This window comes from Carassius auratus, chromosome 50 (genome assembly GCF_003368295.1).
Source record: "Carassius auratus strain Wakin chromosome 50, ASM336829v1, whole genome shotgun sequence".
In the NCBI taxonomy this organism is placed as follows: domain Eukaryota; kingdom Metazoa; phylum Chordata; class Actinopteri; order Cypriniformes; family Cyprinidae; genus Carassius; species Carassius auratus.
The window spans coordinates 19,684,947-19,711,497 of NC_039292.1; the positions used below are offsets into that span (position 1 = coordinate 19,684,947).

Here is a 26,551-nt window from a genome sequence, read left to right on the forward strand (position 1 = left end):
AACTGTGGACGTCTCAGAAGAGAGAGGCATGATCTGAATCTCATAAGAACATGTCCAGGTCTTACTTCACCCCAAAACCAAGAAAAGAAAGAAAATTATTTTTGAAAATGCCGTTTTTTCATTGTTTTGAGGAGAAATGTGACCCAGGCATGTTACACACACACACACACACACTCTGTGAATCTTTACCATCATTGATGTTGGGAATCTGTCCAGCAATCATTCTCTTCTGTTTCTCCTCCTTCTCTTTTTCCGCTTTCTCCTTCGCCAGTTTGGCTCGACGAATCTTCTCCTCTGCTTCTTTCCGTTTCTGGTTCTCTTTCGCTGCTTGCTGTAAAACAAACACACAAGTTAAGATGTTACCTCAAAATCACTGATTCACATGTGGATGTGTGTTTGTTCAGCTGAAGGAGAAGAAAGTTTATAGCGCGTTATAATGAACAGATAAGATTTGCGTGTGTGTTATTGACATGGAGTCCAGAGAAAATAAATATGTCTAGACAAAAGTCTGTTTTAATATACTAAACAGACTGATGACTGAACCATCTGCTACACACACACACACACACACACACACAAACAGGGCACAGGCACTCATGTGTGTATGGATACTATCTCTACACAGAAATGTACAAATGTACCGCTCAAAATTTGACGGTCAGTCATTTTTTTTTTTTTTTTTTTCTTTTTAGAAATTAATCATTTCATTCAGTAAGGATGTACTAAATCGATAAAAAGTGAAAGTAATTTATACAGGCATTTAATTATGTTAAAAGATTTCAAATACATGCTGTTCTTCTGAACCTTTTTTTCATCAAAGAATCCTGAAAAAAATATGAAGCAGCACGATCGTTTATATGCAACAATACGAATAAGAAGTTTTTCTTGAGCAATGAATCAGCATATTGGAAAGATTTCTGAAGGATCATATGACACTGAAGACTGGAGTAATGATGCTGAAATCACAGGGATAATAATACATCATATTTCACAATATTACTGTTCTACAGTATTTTTGATTATATAAATGCAACCTGTGAAGAGACTTCTTTCAAAAACATTACAAAATTTTACCAACCCCAAACCTTTGAACTGTAACTTTGCACTTAAACTTTAATTACAGACATAAGAAACCTTACAAAGAACATACAATGTTTACATTTGTTTCTTAATTGAATGAAACGCATAATCTTTCTTACACTTCAACCTGTTGAGTCATTTGCAGCACATTTTACATCTGTCATACAGTATGCTTTATGCTTTTAGCAAATCTTTATGGGAGGACTTGACTTCTATCAGGAAGAATTGATTGGATGATGAAGAGTGACTACTGTATATGAAGGTGCTTGAAAACTAAGAGGGACTGCTGATGTTTCGAATAAAATGTTTGTTTCAGAAGCAAAGTTATTCAGTTTTGATGAAAAATATGAAGAATATACTGTATAACATACACTGAAGATTCGTTCACATTGGGACCAAGAAAGAAAGTAAATAGGAGCCATATTCATTTCATGTGGACTTGAAGGAAAACCTCCTGCATTTTAAAGATCAAGGATCTCAGTGCTGTAAATGTAAAGCTCTTGACTTAAATATCAATTAACTTATTAATCAGCCGCCGGTTGTGTTCTCACCTGGAACATGTTCCTGAAGTTGTTGAGGTCGCCGAAGAACTCTTCTGGAGTCATTTTCTTGGGGTCGAACACAAAGTATTTGGCCAAATCCTCGTACTGCTTCTCCATGGTCTCATGCATCATCTTGAGCTTCACGAACTGCTCCTGAGCCGTCGCTACAAAACTGTACACATCTTTGTCAAGGGAAATCACACGCTATTATGATCCACTGTAACGCACTTGTGTAGGCATCAACATTTATGTTTCTACTGGTACAACATTATTAAACATATAAAATGAGTCGTTTTATCCTTCATCAGAGAGCAACTACTAAAACAAACATCATTCATGAATCCATAAGCTCATGTTTGTTCTGGAACCCAAACAGGATGTGACTGACACTGTGTTTTTATAGCACTACTGTTTGAAGGAATGACTGTGGAAACCAAAGTGACACTTCCTGTCATGCAACAGGCCCGGGAGGAAATAAAGGATATAGTCATTTTCTCAACGTATTTGTCCCTGTCGCTCTGGGGAGGGGGGAACGTCTCAAGGTCTTTCTCCAGGTCTTTAACCTGCTTTCCCATCTGATCTAGATTCTTCTGAAGCGTCTCTACCGACACTGAGAGAGGAAGAAAGCATTATAAAGATAAACACATGACGTAGTAGCATACTATCATTCAAGTTGACATTTTTTTCTGCTAACCAAGGGTGCATTTATTTGATTAAACACACCGTACAAATGTGAGAAATGTGAACGTAGTATAGTGAAATATTATTAGAATTTCAAATAACGGTTTTCTATTTGAATACACTGTTAAAGCTGAATTTGAATGCTGGTTTATATAAAATAATAAAAGTATCATCAACGGGATTGAGACAGACCTTTGCTGGCTTTCTCCACGTGGGTGAGCTCCTCTGAGAAGTTCATGACCTCAGGATACTGCTCTTGACATATTTCCGCCAGGAAGTGCAATAGAGTCTGTTTCTGATCGGCTGATTTAGTGTCTCTCAACTAAACAAACACACATTTGTTCACAATTAACTTTGTGGGGACCAAGACATAAGGCACCTTCCAAAATGTGTACAAAATGTTGTCTCAAGCAATGAAGTAGGAATAGTTTAAAACACATCAGATGCACACAAAAAAGTAGAGTTGACAGCATTCATCAAGCTCATTGATGCAGATGTGGGTAAATCACCTTGCACAGGTAGCTGATGCTGAAGCCGAAAGCTTTGGCGTTGCGTGATCCTGCGTTCATGAAGTTTCCCAGCAGCAGCGTGATCTCCAGCAGTTTGGCGAAGCCCTCACTCTTCTGAAGCTCCTCACAGGCGGCCTTCACTGCCACTAGGTCTGGCTTGATGTTATTCATCTGCTCCTCAAACTGAAGCTTGAAGAGGATAGAGCTCAGACGCGGCTTCAGACGCTTCACTGTACTGATCTAGTGAGAGATATACACAGGTGGGACTGTTTATGAGAAGTCAATGGAGTGCTGAATTATTTTTGTAAGCCAAAACCTAGAAACGGCACTTTTGGTTCCACCATCCTAAAGTTTTTTCCAATGGTAAATGCCTTAGGTATATAGGGTATTTTATATTAAATCATACTTGGATAATTGTTATTTTATTTACACCTTTTTACAGGAGTGTTTGTAAGTGTGTGTTCCTCACCACAACTGCGAACTGTTCAGACTCGGCCAGCTCCTCGTACTCGTCTTTCATCTCTGATAATAAGTTCAGTTGTTCCTGCTCCGGCAGCAGCTTCAGCATACTCTGAAACACACAACAGCTGTTTAGAACTAGGTAATAATGCATGTTTTGCTATTTTATTGTCCATTTTGGTCTGCCTACCAAAACTCTACAAATACAGATTGACAACTGCAAAGTATAATATAAAAATCCTAAAAAAAAAAACAAAAAAAAACAAAACAATGCATTTCTGAGGCAAAACAGAATAAAACAAATTGGGTGGGACTTGATTTCTATAATAGTAGCATTGCACCAATATGAACATTTTGGCAGATAATGATAATGATTATTCTATTTATTTAAAAGACATTACTGATAAGTTTGCTGACAAATCTCAAAAAATTATATAATTTTACAAACATTTTGAGAGCCAGATTACAAAAGTCTCACCATTAAAAGTAGAGAACAAGTGAAGTGAAGTGACATTCAGCCAAGTATGGTGACCCATACTCAGAATTTGTGCTCTGCATTTAACCCAATCCGAAAATGCACACACACAGAGCAGTGAACACAAACACACACACTGTGAGCACACACCCGGAGCAGTGGGCAGCCATTTATGCTGCGGCGCCCGGGGAGCAGTTGGGGGTTCGATGCCTTGATCAAGGGCACCTAAGTCGTGGTATTGAAGGTGGAGAGAGAACTGTACATGCACTCCCCCCACCTACAATCCCGTCCGGCCCGAGACTAGAACCCACAACCCTTCGATTGGGAGTCCTACCCTCTAACCATTAGGCCACGACTTCCCCACCGACCGATGTAGCGGTTTTGCGATTGATCGGTACCGATAGTTGATAGTCTAGAGTAAGTCACTGACAGCATGTGCTTGTTTGTTTTGATATGTGACACAGACAGCAAAACTGCGTGTAGGATATACAGTTCACTATAGTGCTTGTTTTCATATCATTGCTAAGTAATTAATTTGTTCACTAGATGCTGAATTAGAGAAAGAACAGCAGTATGTTTACTGTCAAGGCTGAGAGGACACGGACATAAGCAGCACCTTAAATAGTTTAAACAATGTGACCAAAACACACACAAGTCTGACCCAAATGTTTAATTCAATGATTGTTACCATCTATTTGCATTAGTTTATATCCAGCTGGTCACATTAATGCATTTGTTATCCAATGAAGTTGCAGATTTAATGGCGAACAAACTGATTTGTTTGTTCATCCGACTGAAATTCTGCGTTGCCACAGAGCGCCATTAACACAGTTTTCCATTTAATTACATTATATTTGTCCAAAATCATAATCATGATTTTATAAGTTGGAAAAAGGAAGTTTCCGATAGCACATGAAAGACATCAGAGAAGTGCTCTTGCTCAACACATGAATGATCCACTTCAGAGTGGACTGAATATGACCCTTTTATACACAATCATACCTGAACCATGTTTTCAGTGAGAACTTTCTCGTTGACCTCCAGGATGACATTCTTCATCTCTTCATAAGGCATCCTGTTTGAACCCAAGAATATAGCTGCAACACACACACACACAGTTCTGAGTAAATGACATGATAAATTACGGTGATAGATTAGTGAGATATTTCACATCTGAATGCAGATTCATGCTTGGCTGTTACTCACAGAGATTCTGGGATGTTTTGGAGTCGAGTACCTTCAGCTCCTTCACCTTCTTCTTTTGAGCATTTTTCTTATCCTCAGATGCCTCTTGATCTTTCTTACCTAGACAAAGAGAGAGAGACGGTAAATACTTGAGTGTTTGAGATATCAGCCTTGGGTTCAAAAAGGACCTGAAAGTGATGTTTCTTGAAGGCTGGACCCATCTCTCTCCCATACAGGCTCACACACACACACACACACACACAGTTTCACTGTCCTCATAGAGACTAAATGAGCTGATATGACACATCGAGTAGTGACATCGGTGTCCGGTGGTTTTATGTGCTATACTTGATCTGTAAGTACTTCAAACAACAGTTTCAAATTGTTATAATTATCACAAATGCAGTTTTATGACCATGCTATTTGAGAGTTTAGATGAATATTTGTACTTTTAAAAATTAATTTGTCACATGACAGCAGTGTTATTTTAATAATGCTTATATACTATAAAAACAATCATTCATTTATTAGATTTCGCTTAAGTTTTAGTTTTAGCATTTTGTTTTCTATTTTGTGATTAGCTTTAATTTTATATCAGTTTGAGTAATTTTTATAGCATTTCTTTTTTAAATTTATTTTTAAAATGTATTAGTTTTTTTCCTATTTAGATTTTGGTTAGCATTTTAGTACTTATTATTTATTTTTCACTTAATATTTATATTTAATTGTATTACAGCTTCATTTCAATTACAGAAAACAATTTAGTAGTATTATTAACAAATTTAGTAAATGCAATTTATTAGATTTTATTTAAGTTACTTGTCAAGGCAACATTACACATTTTTGGTTTTTCATTTAATATTTATATTTTAATTGCAGATCTTTCAATGACAGAAAACTATTTTTAACAGCTTTGCAATTTCAAAACTAAACTGAAGGATTAAGTGACCTGCAAAAAAGTAACTGATGAATTTTAAAAAGGTAATGTGCATGTTATCTGCATGCATGTACTTGATCGCAGTAAAAATAGCTCAAAATTACAAAGAAAAGAGATTGAACTTCATAAAGCATAGAAGGTATCTATTAAAGAAGAGAGATTTCTCTACACACACACACACACACACACACACACACGTGTGTTGGCCTCTCTGTTCTAAAGACAGACTTGTGAGGAGCAGGATGAGGTCAGAGGTCAGGACTCAGGGTCGAGAGTCAAATGCTCAACAGTTTTAATGAAACGTGAAGACTGAAGTTCACACTACTGATGAGTCTCCAGAGATCACCACACACACACACACACACACACACACACACACACACACACACACACACACACAGCATCAGACGATCATCAGCTTGTGTGTGTGTAATAATCACTGAATCAGATAAACATCTTCATCTCTAACTGCAGTCTGGCCTGTAATTCTCTTCAGTCCTCTCACGCTCTTCCTTTATTCGTTCTCTTCTGTCTCTCTGAATAGTTTCTCACCTCCATTTTCAGGCTCCTTTCAAACAGATTTTTTTTTCTCTCTGTACCTCGCTTCAGAGCAGTACATTCATGTCTGGCATCTGTGTGTGTGTATTGAGTTACAGCAGCATATGGAAATGCTCAAGACAGTGAAGCAGCTCTGGGTTATATTGCAAACACACACACACACACACACACACACACACACACACACACACACACACACACACACACACACTCTCTCTCTCTCAGCTTTACAAAGTAGTTCATAAGAAAGACTGCTCATGTTCACTTATGTAACACACACATAGAACTAAATGAGGATGTGCTGAAACATGTTTGTTTAGATATAAATATAGGAAAAATACATGATCCAAGCCCAAAGGCTAAAATGAAACCTTTTTAGATTTTACGAATCATCAATATATCCTTCAAAAAAAAAAAAAAAAAAAAAAAAAAAAAACTTAAATAGTCCTGAAATCCAGAGAGTAAAGCTAAGTAAAATAGAGAGTAGTCTGTTGACTACAGAAACACACACAAGGTATTAATCAATTAAAAAACCAGATTTGTATCTGCCCTCCTCTGATAGCATCACAATGCCCTGCACAGCGGGACCAAGACAGGAAATGTCTGAAAGATCCATAAGCTTCTAGTAGTTTCATAGTAATATTTTATGACTGCACAGTAATAACTATGGCATATACACACACACATATATACATACACACAGATACAGAGTCACACAGATGTCAGTGTGTGAGTGATTCTGCGCTCAGCCAGTGAGGACATTCATAAAATGGGATCTGTGTTCAAAATGGCTGCTGGTCTCTCTCTCTCTCTCTCTCTCTCACACACACACACATACACACACACACACACACACACACACACACACAAAATGAGATTCCAAAACTCATTTATGAGCCAATGGCACCTCTGCAGGTCACAGTGAGAACTGCAGCACAACCACAACACATCTGTGTTACATTAACATTACATTTAAGAGTGTGTGTGTGTGTGTGTGACATTCAGGAACCAGTCTCAAACACAGGCTCTTTAATGTTATTGTGTCTGGATTGTGCTGTAAAACTCCTGCTGTCTTTTGTATTTTTGTATAGCCTGAGGTCAGTCGATTCATCCATTCAGGCTTTTATCTTCCTCTCATGGCATCCAGTCTCAGTACAAAAGAGCTCAAACACACACCTTCAATTCAGGATTGATCATTATTGTTTGTGTGTGTCTGTGTTTTCTTTCCATAAAGACGACTATAATGATGACTACAGACAAAATAAAACATACAAGAAAACTTTTAGCAAATTAAAACATACATACTCTCACAGACACAGACAGACACACACACACACATATATATATATCTTACTATAATTTACTGTATATAAATGACAAAATGACAAAATTTCCTAAATGTTTTTAAAGGGAGAATTGGTTACACTTACAGCTTGATCCAGTTCTTGGGACAAACTATAAATACTTCAAACCATAAACTCTCTCTCTCTCTCTCTCTCTCACAAAGTTTATTTCTCTAAGTGTCCAGCTGTTTTTCCACTTCTCTTTGTGTTTCTCCATTTATTAGTTCAGCGTGAACCACAGACATCATGTCTGCTGTTTCTGGAACTCCTGATTCTCACTTTAAACACACACACACACACACACACACACACACACACACACACACACACACTTCTTTTCCCATACAAGGCAAGAGTTTATGCGAGTGTAAGGTCAGCGTGAAAGCGACGGACAGACATGTCCAGCATGTTAAAACTCATCGGCAAACCACACACAAGCTCAATGCAATCCACTCACACAGAAAGAAACGTTCTTCTTTCATCTGGTCTCTTTCTTTAGAGATTATTTTTAGTTTAAAGTGTATGGAAGACAGCCTCCTTTGTTCTGTGGAAGTTTATGAAGGAGCACTGGCTCCTCTAGTGGACAAACTAACACTCTTCAGCACAAAATGACATTAAACTTATTTCAAAACGCCAAACTTTACCTGAGAGATCAAAGCTTGGAGTAAAGTTCATGCTGAACGTTACACTCCAACTTGTCTAGAGAACAGAGACTTTGCAGTGTTGATGTCACTTGAATGTCTCACATGGTGTAATTTCTCATATTTTACTGAAACTCTTCTGATTAAAAACAAACAAACAAACAAACAACATAAAAACACTGTCCTTTGTGTGTCTACTGTCCTGTAGCACCTTGTGAAGAATCTGTTACTTTTCAAATGTAAACTGTTATATTCCAACATTCCGAGAATCTAATTTGAACCAGGACAGGGTTTCATTACACATTTATAAACACACGCAAGCACTTTTACACACAAAGTCTTCAAGGAAAGAATGTTCCTCCTCGAGAGAAAGGGACTTGTCAGCAAATACACACACACACTGCATACTCCAGTAATCTAATAGAAAACAAACTCGCTGCATGCAGGAATGCTGAGAGTTCGGCACAAAGAGAGAACGAGAAGAAAGAGGGACAGATGCTGGAGAGAGAGAGAGACAGAAAGAGAGAGAGCAGGTGGTCGTTGTTTGGGGCTTTAAATGTAAAACACAGAAGCAGCTGATGAGAGATGACATCCCTTTAAACTTTAAATGCCCATGATTGATTCTGTGTGTGCGTGTGTGTGTGTTTCAGGGAGTTTCCAGGGCTCCGGTTGCTGAGGGTAACCTCGAGCTGAAAGGGGCCCTTCATCCTGTTTTTGTGTGGAGGGGAAGGAATGAGGGAGAGAATGAGGGGGAGTGGAGGGGTGACTCAGTGCCAGATGGCAGGGTGTGGTGTGATGGGGGCGGGGTGGACCGAAAGGAAATGGGAGGGTCAGAGTCAGGGGGAGGGACTGTGGGAGGGGTTTCAAACATGCTCACTTGCGCACCCCTGGTGCATGAACAGAGACACTGCAGTGCACAAAATATTAAAAGATGAGATGTTTAGTAGATACTGCATAAAGTAACAACTAAACAGTGAAAAAGTCAAAAAATTATGTTTGAATGTGTCCAAAACATTTTGAATACGGAATCATATAAAATTATTTCTAATAGTGAATCAGATTTATTCTTTGCATATTTAAAAGAAAATGTAAATTACAGTGAAAAAAGTTGAAGAATTTATGAATGTCATGGCCTTACCAGCTATATATATATATATATATATATATATATATATATATATATATATATATATATATATATATATATATACACACACACAAAAAAATTAAATAAAAAATACATAGACAATATACAACACACTCAGTTGTCATTTATCTATGCTCATCTTGTACATTTACAGTTAAAGAAACTGTAAATACAATTTGTTTTAGAAAACGTTTTAAAATAGGGTAAAATAAAAAAAAGGGTAAAATAAATAAGTATGAAGACCATCTCACACACACACACACAAAACTTTGCTCATCTTATACACACAAAAATAGTGAATATAATTAGTTTTAAGGATGTTTTTTTTTAAACATATGTATTAATAAGAACATCATTTATATGATATAATTACTTAAAAGTAATTGAATTGAAATAGTGAATCAAATACAACAAAATTACAATCCGTTGTCAGTTATATTGCTCATCTTGAACTGTTACGGGAAAAAAAATATTTTGTTCTAAGGATTCTTTAAAATACATTATATTCTTATTTAATTTTTTATTTAATTACATTTTTCAAATCAACATCAATATTTTACATTAAAACTAGATTAACATATAAAGGAAAGCATATTTTAAATGTTTATTTTGTATAGCTGACTGCATAAATCTATTTGTGGTGTCTTACTGCCATCTACTGGAGCAACTGTGAACTGCAGCATTTCACTTCTAATCATTTAGACTGTTTACAGAAAATTAAAAACTGACAAGAGTTAAAAAAAATAAAATAAAATAAAAATAACCAAATTAAATAAAAACCTTAGACAAAAGCATGGGATTTCTGATGTTCCTCACGCATAGACTTAAATTAAAGGATATAATTACGTTCAACAGTCTATCAAAGGATGGAGAATACGTGTGTGTGTGTGTGCTCTGCTCCTCTGGCCACAAAGGTCTGCAGCAGTGACGCACAAACACAGTGCAACCTGAATTACTGATCACACACACACACACACACAGTAATGAATTTAAATCAACGCTCCATCAGCTCACACACAGACTCACGTCAAGATTTACTACAGCAATTACAGCAACCTAATTACACGCGCTCAAACACACACACACGAGTGCAATAAGTGAAACTGGTCTATGACTCAGTCGATCTGTCCCTCCTTCCCAGCTCAGAGCTCCAGGGAGCAGGACACACACACACACACGCTGGATGTTTTGAAGTTAATAAGATGCTGAGGTGACACACAATATGAAGGTCACACACAAGGAACAGAACACATCGATCCACATCTGTGCAAATATAAACACACATTTCAATAAACAATTAAACACACACACTCAGGGACCTCAATAACACACAGATCTATCTAACAACAATTTGTTTGACCAGTGTGGATGCAGAATATACGCAAGTGTGTGTGTGTGTGTGTGTGTATGTGTGTGTTAATAGATCAGTGTGTATTTCCAACATGTAATTACAAACACCGACTGCTCTTAAAAAAACAACTGCTACAACTTACACTTCATCAACGTCACTGTGTGTGTGAAACACTGCCCTCTAATGACAGAGACAGAAACAGAGTAATTTCAAAATAATATATATATACTGTATATAGAATACTAATATATATATATATATATATATATACACACACACACAACACACACACACACTTCCATTCAAAAAGTTTGTAGTCATTGTAAAAGTCTGTAAAAGTCTCTTCTACTCATCCAGGCTGCATTTATTTGATCATAAATACAGTAAAATCAGTAATATTACAAAACATTATTAAATTTTTCTAAGTGAAAATATTATAAAATGTAATTTCTGTAATTTATTCCTGCGATCACATCTGTATTTTCAGCATATATCTAACACGTGTATTGACATGAGAACATTTTTGTCAACAGCAGATGAACCGAATGAACTCTGACACACACATTGGCCTAAAGATATCAAACATCACACACACACAGATCATCTTCAAACTCTGTATCTGTGTTTGTTCTTGTGAAGATGCACCACTTCTTATTCTCTGCTGTGGGCAAGACTTCAGGCGTCTGATCCAAGCAGCAAAGCCAGACAGAAAAGCCAACAAACACACACAAACACACACGCCAGCGCAGGCTCTGCCCTACAGAAACACAACATGATTTCTTCTTCTCCATCTCATACACACATCGAATGTCACTTCAAGGAGACTGTAAGTGTGTGTGCAGAGCAAGATGCTACATTTTCAGTCTGAGATCACCAAAAATGTCCGTCTTAAAGAGACAGTCACATAAAAAAAAAAAAATAGAATTCAGTTATCATTTACTCAGCCTCATGACTTGCATGAGTTTAGTTCTCCAGAAAGCACAAAATAAGATATTTATTGGATTGCTAATGCTGCTCTTTTCCATATAACAACTGGAAATAAATCGCTCAAGTGATGACAAGGCTTTTTACTTTTGGGTGAACTGTCTCTTTAAATAATCACATCACTGTGCGCATGTTTCTATGCCTCTCATAGTCACACACAGTCTCTTTTTGTGATGTTCTCCTTCCGAGACACACACACACACACACACACACACACACACACACACACACACGGCAGCCGTCAGCACTCTTCTAAGGGTCTTGCTATGATGGTTTGACCTCTTTCTGTACTGGAGCTCCCAGTGGACCATCCAATTAAACACACCAGCACAAACCTCAAAAGTACATTATCTCTTATTCCGTCTCTCTCAGTCCATCCTCCAGGGATCTGGCCTCCTTCACTGGCCATAAAGGATAAGAACATCACTATTCTACTAGAGAAAGAAAGAACTGACCGTCACGCACATCAGTCTGGTTTTTACAGAGGCTGCAATCATTTGCTTAGAACATCAAAACCATTATACCGTGAAATATTATTGCCATTTAAAACAAGCTTTTCTATTTTCTTATAAATTAATATGCAATTTATTCCTGTGGACTTTTGGACAAACTATCTCTTTAATGCAGTGTAAACCAAAGGTAAGATAACGGAGGTAACCTCAACAGCAGAAACCTGGGAAATACCTTGAAATAGCTCTTTTTGCACAATATCATGTACAGTTTTATTATAAAAGTACTTGTATAGTTGGTCTTAGATTAGATATAGTCAAATATTTATATTATATGTTCAGTTAGATTACTGCTCTCAGTAGGTTAGCTATGTACAGGTTCATAATTGTTTCTTACTTCTATTGTGGTATGTATATAATGTATAATTATGTAGCATTATGTAGTGTGTAGAAAACATCAGTAAACGTGTTCAAACACACGCATGCATCTAGAAGCACTGGAAGGACACAGACAATTATTACAGAAACATGTTATTGACGTTTAACCAAATGTACATACACACATCTGAGCAACTGTCAATCAAATCCTCTGAAACATCAGCAGAATCGCTCGCTGGGGTCCCGCTCGTGTGTGTGCAAACTGGTCTAGGACTGGTTCTTCTGCTCAATATAGCTTAGGTGAAAAGACAGATGTTATATTACTAAAATCTACAGGGAAATCAACGACTGAAGTAAAAAAAAAAAAGAAATTATAACGTTAATACTTTAACACAAATATGATTTATATAGTTTTATTGTTGTTCTTTTTATTTACTTCTATTCATGCTTCTTATAGTTAACTACCATAGAATCCATTAAAAAAAAACTATTACTTAAAATAAGTTACCGTAAACAAAGAAATATATGTATATATATAAAACTTCAGCTAGTTGCTGAGGCAGCATTTCTCAATTTAGTTCAACCTGAAGTACTAAAATAAATACAATAAATAAACAAAAATGATATACAAAAACTAATCAAAATGACCAAGCACGACAAAATTACTTAAACCAATACTAAAGAAAATGTATTTTAAAATGTTAATGAAACAATAGTGTATCAATGATACTTAAAAAAGGAGTTTCTATTATATTATTATGAAAAGAGTTTCTATTCTATAAAGCTCCAATGAAGAGTTTATGCTAAAATTCTAAAACATTATAATTACTGTATATAACAGAAACAATGGAGATCGGTGTACAGTAGTACTTTTAGAACCCGACAAAGGAAAAATAAACAAAAAAATTGATATTCTCAAGTTGACCCAAGTAGACTGATGATAATTGAATTAATAAAATGTAATAAAAAACAGAACAATAATGATGCGTAATACCAAGAGTTTGCTGTATGTTCTTACTCTTATCTGTAAAGCAAAGACCACAGTGTGAGACTGTGTGTGTTTCTCCTGTGTGTGCGATCTGACCCTGATATGAACACACACTGACTCTGATACTGTGCTGAAGGTGTGTGAACTACAGCTGTGCACCTCATGTTGTCCGTCTGTGAGCTGTGTGTGTGTTGTGGGTCGTCACACACGGTGAAGACATGTGTCTGTCAGCTTCACTCAACCGCTGAAATTAAATTCAGCCAGAACTGACAGCTTTATACAACTTTAAACCTGCAGCTAACCACTCTAAACACACACACACACACACACACACACACACAGAAGCAGTCAGACGTGAGAGATCGAGATGGAAAGAGTTGAAGCAGAAACCAGTCACACACACACACACACACTCGAGTGAGGAGCTCTAAAAGTAATGACTCTCTTGGTGGGACTTATTTTCACACTCGTGTGTCACACTTGATACAGGGGGATTTTTATTTATTTTTATAATTTTACAGGATATAGTGAAACTTGTAATGAATATAACACAAAATGGGAGTTGAATACACTACTGTTCAAAAGTTTGGGGATTTAAAAAAAAAAAAATATAATATTTTTATTCAGCAAGGATGCATTACATTTATTAAAAGTGACAAAGACACTTAAAGTGACACTCCACGCCAAAATGAAAATTGTCAATAATCACGTACCCCCATGTCGTTCCACACCTGTACAAGCTTTATTCATCTTCAGAAAACAACAGCATATATTTTGGATGAAAACCGGGAGGCTTGTGACTGTCCCATAGATTACAGAGTAAATTACACTGTTAAGGTCCAGAAAAGTGTGAAAGACGTCGTCAGAATAGGACAGAATATTCCATCTGTCATCAGTGTTTCAACCATAACATTATGAAGCGACGAGAACACTGTGAACACTGAGTCTCTCCGCATCACAGTAGCACCATTTTGGAGAATATGAGCTGAACACAAGCAGCTTACACTGTTCTGTGTCGGCCAAATTATTAGTGTATTAATGAATTTTGAATCAAATAAAAGCAGCTTTGGGGAGCACACCAACCGCAAACTTTTTGAACAGTAGAGTGTTTTTAATAATAGAACATTTTTATATAACAACAATCATACAATATATAATTATTAAATTACTATTAAATTGAAATTTTACTGAAAGTGATTAACACCAAAAGGGACTAAATGAGATTAAAGATAAAAGCTGTGAAGCCCCACCTCCAGTGAAATCCCATTGGTCCATAATCCCGCTCCACAGAAATTCATTAAAAGTGCCCTGATTGGCTGTGATCGAGTCACACTGTAGAGCAGTTTCACTTATTTTTTTGGTTATTATTTATGGTTCACGTACAGGAGTTTGAGTTCAGTTCTGGATGAGAGAAGCATATTGAGTAAGAGTGTATAGAGGTGGCATTGGTCTGGTAATTAAGAGGCACTCCACATCGTGGGTCTAACGAGGTCACTCTAATGAGGTCACAGGCAGGGGGCGGAGCTACAGTCTTTCCTCAGGAGGACACACACACACACACACACACACACACACACGCACACGTGCACGCACACACACACAACTGAACAAATCAAACATGTATTTACTAGTATACTAAAAATACATAAAAACACAAACACAGGAAAGGAGGAGAAGGTGACTTTGGCTGGTAACTGGAAACACATACAAGGGTCTCTCTCTCTTTGTGTGTTTCTTTCTCTTGTTCCTCTCTCTACCTCCCTCCCTCTTTACCTCCTACAGTTTCTCCTCCGCTCACCAACACTTTATAGAACAAGAACACACTGACATGCATGTGTGTGTGTGTGTGTGTGTGTGTGTGTGGGGTGGGGGACGTGGGCCCAGTGTGCACAATTAACACTGAAATACTCTGTCCTTGGGAATCAACACCACACCACACCACATTTATGATATGATTCAACAGACGGAGAGAAAGAGACATACAGAGACATAGAGAAAGGACAAAATAAGAAAAGAATAAACTAATCAATGACTAAAAACAATAAAAAAAAGCATAAAGAATGCATGAACACAGTAAGAACGAGCCAAAGAAAACAAACAAAAACAAAGAGAAAGAAATAAAGGATGAAGATAATCTACTGCAAGATGAGCAAAATGCTAAATAGAACAAATATTTTAAAAAGTCAGTTATAGAAAAATAATTATATTGATTACAGTCTAAGAAACAAAGAAACAAAGAAAGAAAGAAACAAAGAAAAAGAAAGAGAGGCCTGACAGGAAATGTCAATAGAAAGAAAGGAGAATCCATTGAACAAACGGGTTGAGATGAAACCGTTTACAGCAACGACACAAATATAGATTACAATCAATCCCAGCATGCACTGCCCTTCACACGACCTCCACACACACACACACACACACACACACACACACACACACACACACACACACACACACACACACACACACACACACACACACAGATGAAATCACCAATTAATCTAGAGCTTTTCATGAGGGCATAACACTAATGATAGAGAAATGCCCATGGAAACTGAAACAAGGTGGAAGACTTAATGAAAGAATGGATGAGAGAGAGAGAGAGAGAGAGAGAGAGAGAGAGAGAGAGAGAGAGAGAGAGAGAGAGAGAGAGAGAGAGAGAGAGCAAGAGAGAGAATAACTGGAGGGCACAAAATCTTCAATTTTCCAGATTGTCTGACAGACACAAGTGGATTATAAACACACACACACACACCTGGATTAATAGAAGAGTATTGAGGATATATATAAACAAAGACTTGTAATACCTGTAATTATGCGCAATTGCCGAAATCCAAGCCCTTCCTCAAAATTACAATTTCTCAATTATTTGATGAAAACTGGGTACTCCATTTTCCCTTGATTACAATTTACAATATAACTTGTCAATTTAAATAAAATATATGTATTTTTACTTTAGATTTTTCATTATTATTATTATCATCATCAAGTAAAATGAGACCATAATTGTAATTAAAATTTAATACCTGAATTGAGAAATAATTTATTATATTTAAAAAATAATTGTGAATATAAGTATATAAATAAATGCAATTAAATTTGATGACAATACTTAAATTGAAAGTGTCTGAATTTAATTTCCATATAAAATAATAATAAACTTTTATTACATTGCAATGTTCAATTAAATTTAAGTACTTTAATTACTTGAAGATATATATAAAAAAAATAAATGTTTAATTAAATCCAAGTATTTTAGTTTTAAAATTATAAAATACACTAATATAATTTAAATACTTGGAATTAGATACTTTAAAGTAAATAAATCGAGTAGAAGTTTATTGTTGCCATTTTTCATTTAAGTATTTCATAAAAAAAAAAATAATAATAAATTAATGTAAATAAATAAAAGTATTTCAATTAGATTAGCAATGATGTGCTGGATAAGCACCATTAATATAATCAACATTGACCGATCTCTGAACATAAACCCAGAGCTTCTGTGGGTTCAGTCAGTCTGCATTTGTATCGCATGACATTTTGAATAAATATTAATTTGAGAAATCATTCTACACACATAAACCCAATGATCGTTCTCTCAAGCTCTCTCTCTCTCCTTGAACGACCAGTAATTGTGGTCATGGTGGCAGACGGCTATAAAAGTGTCGTTTGTTCTTTTCTTTCTCTTTCCATCGGAAAGCATGTTCTCAGATCTTCTCCCATCAGTAATCTGTGGACACGTGGATGAGGGTATGTGGGTGAAACTCTTCTTTCACTATTCGTTTACCCTTTCACTGATGTGAATCTCAGAGGAACAATGTCTGGAGGTGTGTGTGTGTGTGTGAGCGCTAAAGATAATCGCACTCAACCTCCTCCCGAGAGTCTGTCGTTGGAGGACTAAAGGTCTGATCAACGGCTAATTACTGCCATCAAAGCTGACCCTACAATTAACACTCACTTCACTGAGAAACTAGAGCGAGGAGTGAGATGTGACGTTCAGGGCGCAGCGCCACACACGGGTCAATGCCATCCTTACACTTCCATACTCTCTGATACAAACTTTCTGCAAGGTTTTGTGTGGTAATCAAGTGCTCTGTGCAGGCTCAAACTAAATCAAACATACTGGCACACGATTATCCCTTCGGAAAGAAAACCACCATGACAGATTTGCAGTTATGAATATGCAAGGAAAATTAAATTCTGATATTTCTACAGATTTATTTTCAATTATCAGTAATAGCATCACCATTTCAAGATCATCCTCTACTGACAAACTAGGACTATCATAGTTAACTAAAACCAGGAAAAAGATGCTTGAAATAAAATAAACATGAATTGAAAAAGTAAAATATAAGAAGTTGTTAAAAACTAGAACTTAAACTCATTTTATTTCAGCTAGTGTCCAAGGAAACTTTTTTCCATTTTAACTTGATGTGCTAAAACTTGAACTAAAAGAAACACAAATGAAAAACTTTAATAAAATGGCTTTCGTCAGCAAATAAGCAGCTCTGTTTGCACCAAAATAAAAGCTTGATAATTTAACTTTTAAAATGATAAAGACTGCCATAAATATAAGTATTGTAATATAGGTATTATTGTTATTTTTATCACTACGGTTATTATTTTTTCTTAAATACTCTATTAAAAAAGTAAATATTTATATTTTGTAGTGAAATATTACAATAGTAATATTTCTTATTTAATTTAAGATTATTATTTAATAGACATTTTTAATGATTTTATGATATTTTTTCATTATTAATGAATTATTATTTTTAAATAGTCATACTTATATCTAATCAAAATGTCACAATTGCACCCTCCCCCCACATAACTCGAGCAGCTCTAGTAAACACTGAATAATACTTTTTTATGAATAGTTTATTATACCATAGTTATTATACCATTCTGAACACACACACACACACACACACACACACAGATGTTTGCTTTAGCTCTCATCTCTAAAGCACTTTTACATTTGCACATGGCCAGAGAACATGTGTTCCACTAACCGGTCTGTATTATTCATAGACTGCCTCTCTCTCTTTATTTGGTCTGAATCGTGCATGATGAAGGTTTTAATGGAGCTTGTGCATTCACACACATTTACGGAGTAAAAAACTGAATCTGATCCATTAAGAGCTCATTAATATCATCCAGCAGTAATGACAGACATCAGTCACTCCAGCCCAGACTGAAAAATGTGTCCAGATCCTCTAAAGAAAATGCCAGTAAGAGTCTTTATTTAGATTATAAACTTATGGGAAAATCCATAACAGCTTAATTGTGATTGAAACAGCAGCCAGCGTCATAGAGAACCTCGTCTTGCTTTTAGCCAGTGCAGATAGAGTACAAAGAGATGACTTGTGATACACTGGCTGTGTGTGAGTGTGTTTTAGTATCAGTTTCAGCACCAGCAGGCTGATTCAGAGGAAAAAGAACTGCAGGCAACACATGCCCTCTACTGAATTACAGGGACAGTTAGCATGCCATAACACAGGACAAACTGCTACATTGAGAAGGCAATTCTGGCTTGATAATACAAGTCACATGCCAACATGTTTCGGGAGGAGAGGATTCAGTGGGAACTAACATGGCGGCACCCATCACCCGGTATAAGATCAACTAACACGGTCGATATAAAAGTGTTTAAACTACCAAATATATTTACTTGCACATTTCAGAATCGGAAAATCAGATATTTCATAATATAGCGAGCATGTTTGTGAATATTTTTTAATAAAACAGGAAAAACTAAACCAAAGCGATCCATGTGTCATACAGTTCTATTTGTCTATGTTGTGTCACATGACAAGCATGCCGAGGGTGTTTGCATTATAAGAATGTACAGGGATACTTCAGATTTTAAAAAAGCTGACTCGTGATATTTTCTCATTAAAATCATACAATTTCCTAATAATTCAATAGAACGTTTATGCACACTAGGGATTACCAATATGGCGGGAAAGCAAGGAGTTCTGGGTAGTTAATAGGGAACCTGCGCCTGTCTCACAGACACATCCAACAAACAGGTTCACGTTTCACTCACTGTCAGTCAAAACTATCACTCTCTATCTCCCTCTCTCTCTCGGTCTCTCTCTCTCTCTCTCTTGGTCTCTCTCGCTCTCTCTCTCTCTCAGGATGTGTTAGATTGGAGCGAGTGATGGTCAGAATTCAGGGAGAAACAGATAATGAAGCAGAGAGCGATACAGATGCTCTCAAAGGGACAGGACAGATATACAGTGTGCGTGTGTCTGTAGTTCTACAGCAAATTTGTTGGAGGTTTGAGGCCCGAGGGTTTGATATAATGAAACTCTCTGATACACACACCTGAAATATTCACTCTAACGTTCACGCTGAGTTCACAGCTTACAGCCTCACACACCTGCCTAAAATATATACACACACACAGCTAATGAAAGAGACAGAAGCACCACACACAGACTTGTATGAGAGATCATAAGATGTGGGAGGACATCTACGACATATCTTTCCAATCAGTAAGGCTTTGATATAAACTATGAGCACAGGAACACATGATCAGATCAGGATAAACAATAAAAGAACATCAGAACACGATAGCGGAGAAAGAAATTAAGTAAATGTGTTTTTCCTCGCGTGAAACGTGCACGATGCTATGGTGTACTGTAGTATGTGGTTGCCAGGGTGTTTCTGTATGGTTGCAAAGATTTGTTGGGTGGTTTTTAGGGTGTTCACTTGTAAAAATAAATAAATAAATAAAGCAAGAACTACCATGCATGTTGCTAGGGTGTTGTGGGCAGCTATGTGGTTTTAGGGCATTGTGGGTCATTGGAAAGGAGTTTCTTTAATACTAGGGCTTCATGCAAAGCACTAATGCATACTCCATAATAGTGATGCGCATCTTTGCAAACATCACTCCAAGACAAACTACATAAAACGATGCTTAAAGGCAAAAGCAAATCCAGTCTGCAATGTAATCCGGTATTAAACAAGATTTAGAGAGAGAGAAAGAGAGAATCCTAATTAATCCAGATGACAGGGATCATCAGCTCTGATTCCACACTGTTGTGATGGTGGAACCTGGAGCCCAGCGGAGAGACCGTCAGACGGCACAGCACACCACGAGTCTTATAATGAGATAACTGCAGATCCAGAGGCAGTGTGACACTCCAGCACTTGAGAAGAGACCTCAGAGGGAATGAGATTTAACACACTAACACGCACACAGAGAGCAGAGATGACACTAATTCTTCACACTCTCACATCTTATTGGCGAACTGTAATCACTGGATCCGAATTATCGACATTTAAGAGTTTATCTGAGGGTGTCTTGTGCATTAGGGCTATCGGGAAAACCGCTTTGAAACAGCAGCCTGGTGATTTATATATATGTAATTATTTAAATAAACTCTAAAATCAAATACGGGAGGATGCAAATAAATATTAGCATTTGGGGTCAGTAAGATTTTTTTTTATGTTTTATTCAACAAGGAAACATTAAATTGATCAGAAATTAGAATACAGGCATCTATAATGTTACTGAAAGATTCCATTTAAAATAAATACTGTTAATAATGCAGATCATTATGAATTACTGGTTTTAAATTAGTAACGTTGTTCCATCCCTGAGAAAAATCAAATAAAAATATATATAAATACACAAACTCTTACTCAGGCTACTTTTGAATTCTCTCGAGTCAAGAGCTGAATGAATGCACAAATCCTCCTCCGTCTGTCCGTCCCGCAGGGAGACAGGAGATGGAGGACTGTCAGGAGAGGATGCATTCATACGTTTTATTTTCTTCCTGTATCTCAGTGAACGAACTCTACACGTTCGGCTCTAAGTGGCATGAAGTATTCAGAAAGCCTTGTGTCGCTGCTCTGTGCACATTTTGCCCCTGATTCTCAATGGGCCTCTGTGTTATTGTAGTAGTTTGGTGCTGAAACACTCACGCCATCTCTCTCCAAGAGGTTCTTGGGACCTCCGAGAGGAATGAGAGGGTGATAAAGGCATAGAAACGGCCCCTGATCTCTCATTCCGTTTTTCACTTCATCGAACTGCGTTGTGTGTCAAAGTATGTCGAGCTCCAAATCAGGAAGAGCAATTGCATGTGGAACGGATGTCGCACATGACAACGAGCATCGCGTTCCACGTTAGCGCACACGGCCAGTCATCTCTCCTTCCCTCCTCTCTTATCTGTCACTTCTACACACTTTCATCTCTGCGACCGAGATTCTTTCTCTCTTCCGTCACTTTCAATCGGAGTCTCTGGCGCTTTGATCGCATCCGCTCTCTCTGCGTCTGCTCAGCGATCAAACACAGTCCCGGCATTAAAGAGCGGGAAAAAAAACGGCACTTTGTGAATGCGTGAGTTAATTAAAATTCAAAGATCGCTGTTAATTAAGCAAGTAAAGGCTGAGAGCTAGAATGATGGACATATACATATGGATGAATGGATAGATAGACAGATGGAATGATAGTTGGTTAGACAGGAATGAACGATAGATTGGACAAAAGCTCAAACAACAGACAGACAAAAAGGGCGAAGAAATAAAAACGATAATAGAACTACAGAATGAATGAACAATGGCTAGAACAAATGAGCAAAAGAAAGAAATGATGGAATGAACAAGAGAGAACTATAGACAGACAAATAGACAGAGGAATGCAGTTAGGATGGATGGAAAGATAAGTGGTCGTGATAGAAAGACAAGCTGTTAAATGAGAGACAGAGAGATAGATGAAAACGAGAAGTGTGCCATGAATAATTAAGCAGAAACAGAGGTTGGGTTTTTAGATATAAATGTAAAAGCGGTGTTAGCAGAAGCCCGTCTCACTCGTCCTGTATTTTTAATAGGCGCTCTTTAAATATTCAGAGCTGCGGGGGGGTGAGGGAGGAGTGCAGGTGAAAGAACCTGAAAATGGACAAAATGAATGAATGTCTGCAGGGAATCTCTCAAGGAATGCATTAAGAGCCAAAGCTGCTCTGATTAGAGCCCAGACACATGGAGGAATCGTGATATCACAGAGAGAGAGAGAGAGGGAGAGAGAGAGAGAGAGAGAGAGAGAGAGAGAGGCAGAGAGAGAGAGAGAGAGAGAGAGAGAGGCAGAGAGAGAGAGAGAGAGAGAGAGAGGCGGAGAGAGAGAGAGAGAGAGATGGGGGGGGGGGGGTGTGGAAAGGTGACATATTAAAGAGCAGAAATGATGAATGTTAGTGGTGGAAATGCGCGGATGAAATTTGGGAAAGGAAAACCAGAGAAAGAGGTCATGAAAATGAGACGAGGGGGAACAACACGGATTTCCATTTCCAACAACAGAAGCATGGTGAAAAATTAAAAGTGCCTGCAGGAAAAACAGGACTTAAAGACTCACACAAACACAAAGTGGGACTTCAGGAATTAACACACACCTTTGTGCCTTACAGGTCACAAATGAAGGTCAGTTTGATATGTATGATGCTTTAATACCACGACTGTTCAAATGCCACTTCATCAAGGCTCGCTAACAAAGAACGCTTCTTCACGCAGAAATTTCACGAAAAAAAAAACAAAAAAAAAAAACAATCCTGCTAATCAGACTGAACTGTATGCTCAACCGAGCACTGCACGTTTCATAAAACTTCATAAAACAAACTCTGTCAGAGTGCTGATGTAAAACTGAATCAGAATAAATTGGAAAAGTTTCTTTAGGTGAAAGAGCTGAATGCGAGCTCCTGTGAAACGCTGCTTGAATTAGAGTCGACTGCAGAAACCTACTTTCCAAGGGTCTGACATCTTCAATTCAAAGAGAGTTTTGTTTCCGAGGTTCAGAGTGCGTCATTATTTTTTGTCTGTTTGGGCCTGAAGCAAGAGTCAGACCCCATAATCAGCGATTAAAATGGAAAAATAATATTCAGAATTCTGAGAGAGAGAGGAACAGCATGCTGCTATCAGCTTTAGGCGAGGGCCTTTAATTTCTTTGAAAATGCAAATTTGTTTCACTGTGTGTATGCAAGCCTGCGCCCCGTGTGTGTGTGTGTGGAGTACAGTATAACTCTCCAACTTTGATGATTTTTGATAATATGAAGCAAAACATCTCAATCTCTGCAATAATCTTGCAGCCGTCTCATCTCGCTCAGCTTAATTTAATTGCACAAGCATAAACAGCCCCAGATCCCTGCTTTTCTGCGGTGATAAGAGCACGCATGTGAGTTCTGATATCTTGTCATCTGTATCTTTGAAGACACATTTCTCTGTGGTTTTTCCCAGTTATTATAGCATCAAACGCTCACGACATGAAATGCGGCAATGCGAGCTTAACCCCCGCGGAGATGCACGGTTAATGCGGTAAAAAAAAAAAATCTAATTAAAAACAATCTCGGTCTTCAATCAACCCTGCATGTTTGTGTGCATTTCTCAACATCGCGCTATATTGCCTGCTGGAGGAGGAATATGTGACCATGCGACGCTTTAATATTTGAGATGTCAAATAAACGCCAAGACATGAACATTTCTCTCCTCTGTGTGGCACACTGGGTCATATTCAAATAACACCATATGCTAAAGAGGCAAGCACGTGCCCTGTCGCTCACTGCTGCTTCTGAAGGTAGGTCGCATGTGGAGCGCGTGATTTATCGGTTTTCACAGTTCCTTGCCTATTCACCAGCGCTTCTCCAAATCCCCATTAGAAATATGCTTCTATCTCTGCATCCTCCAAACAGGGGATAAGAATTTAAAATCACAAAAAGAACACACTTCCTCTCTCTCTCCAGAGCTCATTTAAAAAGTGGCTAATCTCCCAAAGATAAAGCGCAGATTAAAGCGCGCTAAAACGTATCTGCGACTCCGGTGAACGTGGCGCATTTGAATGCAAACGAATGCTGGAACGGAGAAACAGCGCAGAAAGCTTGCTCGATAATCTGTCGCGTTTGGCAGAGCCGGTGAGGCCAATGAACGGATGTGTTTGAGCATGATAAAGGAGGTTTGAAGGCAAAAACCTGCACGTTATGCAAACCAATGTGAGAAGAGGGTCGGAAACGGGCTGCAAACAGGCTTAGAAGAACCAGACTTCACCTTTCAGAAAAGAGACGGGGACCTTAATGCATTAAACTGAGTAGGTTGTGCAAACTCTGTTTCTAGAAAGCATTAAACCTATAGCACATAATGCCTCAATCGTATACACACATTACAGGGCTCATCCTTAAAAAGAAGAGCAAACATCTTCAAAAACAAGACGAGATGCACACAGAAGACTAACCAGAATGAAAGATCCAGATTATGCATCCGCTCAAATTGTCTTCACACTGCAAAGACACACAGGAAATCTCATTCATCCACACATATTCATCCATTAGAATCTCAAAGTCAAGCTGAGTGCACTACTCAGAGACATTTCATTAGTGCGGTTTGCCAAATCAGCCATCATGCCTTCCTCTCAGTGCTTATTCAGATTTGGTGCATACTTCTGCAGTTTTGTGCTGTAGACAGGAATGACACTTTCAATTACGTGGCTTTTTGCGATATTTGCCTTAAGAACCAAAACTATTAAAACAATTGTTTTCATTAAAATAAAGCCGAAACAAGGTACAATATAGATATTAGATGAAACACCTAAAGTAATGAATATTGGACAATTAGAATGTTTATTAGAACTGAAAATAAACTGTAAAGACTGTAAGTCACACTTTTTTTTTCATAGTTTGCCTGGTCCTGCGACTTATAGTCAGGTGCGACTTATTTATCAAAATTAATTTGACATGAACCAAGAGAAATGAACCAATAGAAAACATTACCGTCTACAGCCACCAGAGGGTGCTCTATACTGCTCAAAAGTGCTCCTGTAGTCTACACTGAAGACATAGAGCGCCCTCTCGCGGCTGTAGACGGTTATGTTTCTCTTGGTTCTCGGTTCTAAATGAATGCAACTTATAGTCCAGTGTGACTTTTATATGTTTTTTTCCTCATCATGACGTATTTTTGGACTGATGCGATTTATACTCAGTTGCAACTTATAGTCCAAAAAATATGGTACTCCGAACACCTTAACAACAGCAGGCAACTTCCTGGAAACCAACGACAACATACAACACTAACATTAACTGACCACAACAACCAGAGCATCACAGAAGAGCTCAGATTTTCTTCAAAAAAAATATACAAATCCAGCTCTTTTAATAGAAATTCAATAAACAATGTAAAATCTGACTAACATTAGTTGTAAACAAACACACTTGTTCAACATTAACAGACTTAATTTCAAAAAATTCCCAAAATTCATTTTTCTCCCAAGACACTGGCATTAATTTACACTCCCAAAGACACTAGCTATGATTTATGGATATGTTCTATCTTTCCATCATCATGAAAAGGTTTCACAAAACACAAACCATGGTACAATATTAAAAAAATAAAAGAAAAAAAATAAACACCTGGCCTGATTGATGTAGGAGGATAAAATGGTAGGAAGAACATTTTGAAGATATTACTGAAGTCCTTTTACTTTGGAAAGACCGGTCAAGAGCAATTTCCTACATCCCACCAGCTGAGCCGCACAAAACAGCCTGCAATATAAGTGAACGACAGACTCTGAGGGACAGTAAAGCAGCAGTTAATGGCACAAAACCAGTGAAGAAGAGATAAGAACAGGCCGTACAAACACACACGCTCATATCAGCGCACTTCAGGGAACCTCTGGGTTTATGAGGACGTTAAGATCGGACTTTATATCTGGGCTTTTGGGAATGGTTGAAGCAGGTGGTGTATTCTGTAGTCTGTTTTATGAAGGACACATTAAGACTGAGACCCTTAAAGACAAACACTGCGAGGACTTATGTGTTCCAGCAGCCCATGAGGACCAAAACAAAAACCTATTAAGAGAATT

The 26,551-nt window shown here is 37.5% G+C and overlaps 1 protein-coding gene across 3 annotated transcripts in view; it reads right to left on the bottom strand.

The window, feature by feature from the left end:
• LOC113067292 (protein diaphanous homolog 1-like) overlaps nt 1–26,551 on the bottom strand; it is an 88,359-nt gene that overhangs the window by 11,021 nt on the left and 50,787 nt on the right. For all 3 annotated transcript variants that reach the window (XM_026239684.1, XM_026239683.1, XM_026239682.1), the window contains 8 exons: nt 4,953–5,051; nt 4,749–4,843; nt 3,282–3,383; nt 2,813–3,052; nt 2,496–2,625; nt 2,108–2,232; nt 1,632–1,796; nt 190–331 (listed from right to left, as the gene is read on the bottom strand). In XM_026239684.1, the coding sequence (XP_026095469.1) occupies nt 190–331; nt 1,632–1,796; nt 2,108–2,232; nt 2,496–2,625; nt 2,813–3,052; nt 3,282–3,383; nt 4,749–4,843; nt 4,953–5,051 (1,098 nt within the window). The remainder of the gene's footprint in view (nt 1–189; nt 332–1,631; nt 1,797–2,107; nt 2,233–2,495; nt 2,626–2,812; nt 3,053–3,281; nt 3,384–4,748; nt 4,844–4,952; nt 5,052–26,551) is intronic.